Here is a 7,516-nt window from a genome sequence, read left to right on the forward strand (position 1 = left end):
TCATTTTATCATATCCAAACAAATGATCTTTATGCGGAGCAGAGCTTAGTTACTGGAAAAAAGGTGTTTCATTGCATATTTTGGACGTTTAGACAGTATTGTGAGGCGTTCAAATTTGCCAAACCCATAATACAAATTGATGGAACACATTTATATGGGAAGTACAAAGGAAAATTGTTGGTGGCCAGAGCCCAAGATGGTAATAATGAATGTTTACCGATTTCTTTTTCCATCGTTGAAGGAGAGAACTTGGAAGCATGGGACTATTTTCTTGTTAATATTCGTGCTCATGTTACTGACATATCAGACATATGTTTGATCTCCGATCGGCATCGTAGCATAATATCTGCTATGGAGAATAACCCTAATTGGCAGCCACCAAATGCATATCACGTCTTTTGTATTCGTCATATTGCAAGATACTTCAATCAAAAGTTTCATCAATTTTAATCAAGAAGTATACAGATAGTATAAGCTTAAATCATTAGCGAAATTTTATATGTTTAATTTCCCTTACCGGAATCCATAAAGCGTGCCTGGCTCTGGATGAGGAGGAAACGGCGGAGCAATGGGTGGGAATCGTATCCATGCCCAAATCTGAAGGAGAATATGACAAACTCCCATGTCAGATCGACCGACATCTGTCAATTCACACAAATTCCTGAACAAGTGTGACAGAACCGCAGATCCCCAGCTGAATCGGTCGATCTCATCAAATCCTCCCCCAAGCAACGGGACTAGCCGACAACCGAAATTGCTACCTCCAGACTTGTCCGCCAGCAACCAACACCCCAACATCCTGGCAATGTGCACCTTTGTGAAGTAGATCTCGACATCATGATCCCCGGCATGATCAGTCCACCGAGTATATAACCGATCTAAGAATGAGATGCGGAGGTCGCCTGAATGATGGAACTCATTGGCCTGTGGGACCACGCCAAATACAGCCCCACAAGCAGCGGGCCAATCCTCGGAGGTAGATCCGGTGACGACAATGCCGTCAGTAGGCAAGCCCAATATGCCTGCCACATCTTGCAAGGTGATAGTCATCTCACCTTGGGTCATGTGGAAAGTATGTGTCTCTGGTCTCCACCTCTCGACCAAAGCACTAATTAAAGGGGCATCGATATGTGATAAATTATGCAATTATCACGTGTTAACGAATGGTATTGAATAATTACATAAATACAAAACGACGTAAATTTCATACCTGGATATGTCCCATCCGGGAAACATGTATAAATCCAGCCTGTGTGAAGTAGTCTGCGACAACCTCTAGGATAGCGCCGGTAGGTGGCCCCCCCTGTGGCTTCCCACGCCTGGTCTTTATTTTCCTGACATGCTCTGAATTCCACACTCGCTGTGAAATATGGGCACGCTGCGTCCTCTTACGAAGGACGTCCCATCTGTAAGGCCCAGGTATGATGTACATGTTGGGATCGGTAGGCTCTACATCCGATGCAGAACCCGAAGAAGATGATGAATCAGCCATTACCCAAAACTATATCATATAAAACAACATTGAAATTAATCACATGTAATGCCCCATTTTATTTACAAATTAATTAAGCAATGCCATAATTTATTATCACAAAAATTAAGCATACAGTCATTTATTTAACTAGAATTGAAATTAATGAAATAATGTTAAAATGTAGTACAATCATTTATTTGCAATTAGAAATAATAATAAAACATCGGACAAAAATAATATCATACTTACAGAATACTTAACCCTAGGTCACGAATAACTTCATAAATATGTACTAATCATCACACCAAACTGACTACAAAATTATCAATACACTCCTGCATTAATAACATCATACAAAATTTACGAAAGTCACTATTGTAACACCCTGTATATATCCGATTTGTTATCATGTCATCGTATTAAGCCACGCTTAATTTAAAAATTCGAAATATCTTTTTCTTTTCAATTATGACGTCATTATCAATTACCAGCTTGATTACTTAATCATTTTTCAAAACATCGCCTGTATGTAAATTGAAAATAGACAATTATCTACACTGAATAACCTCATAACATATATAGGTGAGTATCTAAGTCACGGATCTACAACACGTAGTCCGGACAAAATCCTGATACATTATTAATTACAACACCAAAACTGAAAGCGTAAAGTCAAGTCAATGTGGCATGGACAATCCCCATGCTCACCCAATAAACAACATAGTCAACAAGGTCTCAACGAGGTAATCCATAAATGAAGCTACATCATAAAGCAGTAAACAGGATCCAGCATCCAAGTATAACAGCAAAACAACATAAGCAGCATAAGCAGATATCATTAATCAACTAAGCTATGGCCTCCTGCCACTAGAGGTCTCAACCCCCGCATTACCTGAACCTGAAAATGGTGCCCCAAACGTGGGGTGAGATCTCTAAAAAGAAATCTCAGTAAGACAAGGGGTCCTCAAGGATCTTCCACCCCAAGCTCACTTACATGTGCAATATAAGTTCAAAAGCCATTTAACAATATAAGTTCCAAAATAGTGCAATCAACAGATAATCATGTCATGTGTGTTTGTACTATTCTACTGATCAAAGAAGTGCAGGAATACGTCTATTACCCATACAGTATCAGCCCATGTTGTACCAGCCCATGTTGTATCCGCCCACAGGATCGTCCCATGGCCTCCTATGTACCACACACATATCATAAAGCATTTTCACTTAACAGCTCCATAGCATTTCAATAAAATAGTACATGAAAACACATCATGCATATAACCATCCCCCCATGGGACATGGTGGAACAAAGAATGGCTAAACCGAGGACACGAAAGCTTACCTCGCAAGCTAACTATCCAAAGCCAAGAGTCCACACAGTTCAAGGTCCACACACAGCAGTATCACAATCTGTTTTGGGACCAGCAATCATATTAATAACCATAGCTCATAAGCATAAACATAAAGACTATATTTTCATTTTACGTTTTACGTCTTTAGGCTTCTCACAAAGCCACAAGCCTCACTTGATTCTGACTTACACTAATTATTACAGAAGTTCAACTTCATCTAGGGTCCACTAACCCCGAATAGCCTTCTGTATGAACAGTGCAGCTACTGTTCTTCGAAGACCCAGAATATCCGGATATCTGTCGGGGACATATCTAGATATCATATCCGGATATCATATCTGGATATCATATCCGGATATCATATCCGGATATCCATATTCGGATATCAAAAGAACCCATATCCGGATATCTATATCCGGATATCATATCCGGATATCCATATCGGATATCCATATCCGGATATTTCGTGACAGAATGCAGTTTCTGCATTTCGCGAAGATATCCATCCAAGGTTCCATTTTTAACACTTCCAAACGTCAAAGCATGCATTTTTACTCTGTTCAAGGTTCATATATCAGTTGGTTACTTGTTTAACTCCTTAAATATACCAAGACACCTCTTTTAAACATCAAAACACATGATCAAGGTTGAGTCACTTTCCCAAAGCTTAAAACAGAATAAAAGGTTGCTCTTGGAGCTCACAACCAGCTCCCAAGATTCTGACTTCCCAAGGAAAACGAAAATGATTCTCAAGGTTGGTTCTTTCACCTCAAAGGTCACTACTTGGACCTCTAAATGCCATGACCATGGCTTCCCAACACCCAAACCACACAAGGTCAGCACCCTCACCAACTCACAGTGGCTGGAAAATTAGGAAATAATTCCATAATTGACCCTAATAATTACTATGAGGCTCTAATAATTATAGTAAGTGAGTAATAATGCTGAAAGTCGCTTTTCTGATGAAAAGTACATATACCGGTTCTGCTAGTCGGTATAAATGCGTACCGATAAAGTATCCCATAAAATTATAATAAAAGCATGAATATTCCTAGAATAATATGTAGGACTGTGTTTTCAAGTTTCAAGTTAAAATAATGGAAACTTGTGCCATAACTGATACTGGCTATGGAAAAGCGCGTACCAGAAAGGTGCTGTTAAAAAATAAAATAAAAATGTTAAATCCTGTAAAATTAAGTAGGTTCAGAATCCTGAGTTTGAGATTAAAATGCTAAGCGTAGCAATTAACGTTAATACTGTGTTAAGGTTTAAATGAGCTATATATATATATATAACATTTCTGCACAAAACCCTAGGCCATACACTCTTCATACATGGCTTTGGTGGCTGACCAGCATTCCCTCATTGCTCCATTGCCTTCCTTCCTCCATTTCTTGAGCTTTGAGGCATATTCCTTCATGAAAACTTCTCCTAAACACATGTGGTGAGTGAGAGTGGGCATTGGGAGTGTGTTGGTGGCCTTATTAACTTTCTTAATTAATGGTGCGGGTTCTTACATTCACCCCACCTTTTTAGGATTTTGTCCTCAAAATCAGAATATACCTGTCTCTGAAGTCGGGATACGGCCGGAGAAGCTCATCCTCTCACTCTCAGGTACACTCTTTAGGAGTTCTTCCTGTCCATTGCACTTTGACCATCGGAAAGATCTTGCTCATCAGCTGCTTCTCACCACGATCGAGAATTCAGAGTTGTCCGACGGGAGGTCTCAAGTTCTCCCGAACCTCCACATCATCCGGTTGCACCACGTGCGAAGGATCCGCTACGTATTTCCGCAGCTGAGACACGTGAAACACGTCGTGGATGTTGGCTAGGTTCGGAGGCAAGGCAAGCCGGTAGGCAACAGGTCCTACTCTACCAAGGATCTGGTATGGCCCAATAAATCGCGGGCTCAGCTTCCTCACTCCGAGTGCCCGTCCAACACCGGTGACAGGTGAAAGTCTCACAAACACGTGCTCAACCTCACTGAACTCCAGTGGACAATGCTTGACATCGTAGTAACTATTCTGGCGATTCTGCGCCTGCTTCAACTTTTTCCTGATCATCTGGATCTGCAGGGTGGTATCTTGGACAAAGTCCAAGGCAAACAAGTCACGGCCCCCAACCTCCGACCAGTAGGTAGGTGTAGGACACTTCTTACCGTACAACGCCTCATAGGGTGCCATGCCCAGGCTAGCATGGAAACTGTTGTTATACGAAAACTCAACCAACGGAAGGTACCTATCCCATGCCGAGCCCTGCTCCAACGTGCAGGCCCGAAACATGTCTTCCAAGGTCTGGATAGTCCGCTCTGTCTGTCTATCAGTCTGATGGTGATAGGATGTACTCAGTCTCAACTGAGTTCCAAAAGCTTCCTGCAGCGCCTCCCAGAACCGAGATGTGAACTTCGGGTCCCTATCACTAATGATACTCTCGGGCACCCCGTGAAGCCTCACAATCTCGCGAACATACAGTTTGGCCAACTGCTTTGTAGTGAAGCTCACCGTCACTGGAATAAAATGGGCAGACTTTGGCAACCTGTCCCCAATGACCCATATAGAGTCGCAGCCAACCTGAGTCTTCGGCAATTCCACCACGAAGTCCATGGAAATGCTCTCCCATTTCCATTCCGGAATCTCAAGAGGTTGAAATTTACCAGACGACTTCTGGTGTTCTATCTTCACCTTCTGGCAAACTAAGCACTTGGACACAAAAACAACAATGTCCTTCTTCATGCCCGGCCACCAATAGTTCCTTTTCAAGTCTTGGTACATCTTTGTAGCACCAGGGTGGACAGTAAACTGGCCCTTATGAGCCTCTGCCATAACCTCTTCAGTCAAAAGACCTCGAGGAACCACAATCCTCTTCTGAAAGGTCAACAGTCCATCCTCGTTCCAAGACACACCGTCTTGGTTCCTCACATAATCTAGGCACTCTCTGCACTTGTGTCTCTTTGATCATTTCCATGAGCTCATTCTCCACTCGTGCGATTTCCATTTCGAGAAGTGCACCACCAAACAAAGAGGTCACTAACAGAACTCGAAACTGCTCAATGATATCGTAATCGCCCATGGTCAAACTAGATAGACTCACGGATTTCCGACTCAAAGCATCAGCTACCACATTGGCCTTGCCAGGATGGTACTTCAAATCAAAGTCGTAGTCCTTCAGATATTCCATCCATCTTCGCTGTCTCATGTTCATCTCCTTCTGATCAAACAGATATTTCAAGCTCTTGTGGTCACTGAACACAGCAAACTTCATCCCAAACAGATAATGCCTCCAAATCTTGAAAGCAAACACAATAGCAGCCAACTCCAAATCATAAGTCGGGTAGTTCTCCTCACGAGGCTTCAACTGCCTCGAAGCATAGGCGATCACTTTGTCCAACTGCATCAACACACATCCGAGCCCCTTTCCGGAGGCGTCGGTGTACAACTCAACTTCCTCAGCAGGATCAGGAAGGACTAACACTGGTGCAGCAGTCAGTCTCTCCTTCAACTCCTGGAAACATTCCCCACACTCGTGACTCCACACAAATGGAGTCTCCTTGCGGGTAAGGCGAGTCAATGGCAGAACCAACATGGAAAATCCCTTGATGAACCTCCGGTAGTACCCAGCCAAACCCAGAAAACTCTGCACTTCAGTAACCGTCTTGGGCCTCTCCCATTCAAGCACGGCCTCAATCTTGTTCGGATCCACTGCGACTCTTTCTGCAGAAATCACATGTGCCAAAAACTTTACGGACTTGAGCCATAACTCACATTTGGAAGGCTTAGCATAGAGCCTTTTCTCCTTCAGCACTTGCAACACAATCTTCAAGTGCTCAGCGTGTTCCTCCTCAGTCTTGGAGTAAATCAATATGTCGTCAATGAAGACGATCACAAACTGATCTAGGTACGGCTGGAAAATCCTGTTCATGTAATCCATGAACACCGCGGGTGCATTTGTGATTCCAAAAGGAATCACCAAATACTCATAGTGATCGTATCTTGAACGAAACGCGGTCTTCGGGACATCCTCCGGCTTCACCCGAATCTGATGGTATCCGGACCGAAGATCGATCTTCGAATACACACAAGCACCCTTCAGTTGATCCAACAGATCATCAATGCGCAGAAGGGGATACTTGTTCTTAATTGTCACCTTGTTCAGCTGCCTGTAGTCAGTGCACAATCGCATAGTTCCGTCTTTCTTCTTCACAAAAATGACCGGTGCTCCCCATGGAGACACACTCGGCCGAATGAAGCCTTTGCCTGAAAGGTCCTCAATGTGCTTCTTCAGCTCAGCCAACTCTGGTGGCGACATCCGATATGAAGCCAATGAAACAGGCCCCACACTAGGCAATAAGTCAATGGAGAACTCAATCTTCCTCTACGTCGGAAACTCAGGGATGTCCTCAGGAAACACCTTAAGGAGTTCTCCCACCACATGAATGCCAGTGATATCCTCCTGTGTCCCACTCACCAAACCTCCCAACATGACATAATCGAATGCCCCTGCTCGCAAAGCTCTCTTAGCCTGCAGCACTGAAATGTACGACGAGGAACTAGCTGTGGAATCACACGGAGACATCACCACGTGCTTTGCACAGCAATCAATCAATGCACAGTTTCTAGACAACCAATCCATGCCCAGAATAATCTCTAAGTTGGCCATCGGCAATCCTATCAGATCTACCGAGAACTCACGG

The 7,516-nt window shown here is 43.3% G+C and overlaps 1 protein-coding gene across 1 annotated transcript; it reads right to left on the reverse strand.

The window, feature by feature from the left end:
* Positions 1-513: 513 nt before the first annotated feature.
* LOC133295034 (serine/threonine-protein phosphatase 7 long form homolog) lies at positions 514-1,050 on the reverse strand. The gene has a single exon (XM_061493812.1). It carries the CDS (start codon positions 1,048-1,050, stop codon positions 514-516), a length of 537 nt encoding a protein of 178 aa, XP_061349796.1.
* Positions 1,051-7,516: the final 6,466 nt, after the last annotated feature.

This window comes from Gastrolobium bilobum, unplaced genomic scaffold (genome assembly GCF_033153095.1).
Source record: "Gastrolobium bilobum isolate Gb01-03AN ecotype WA unplaced genomic scaffold, APGP_CSIRO_Gbil_v1 utg58792, whole genome shotgun sequence".
Taxonomy (NCBI): domain Eukaryota; kingdom Viridiplantae; phylum Streptophyta; class Magnoliopsida; order Fabales; family Fabaceae; genus Gastrolobium; species Gastrolobium bilobum.

Bases quoted from the DNA above. Each gene is read 5' to 3' on its own strand.
- LOC133295034 (XM_061493812.1), bottom strand. From the start codon at position 1,050: ATGACTATCACCTTGCAAGATGTGGCAGGCATATTGGGCTTGCCTACT.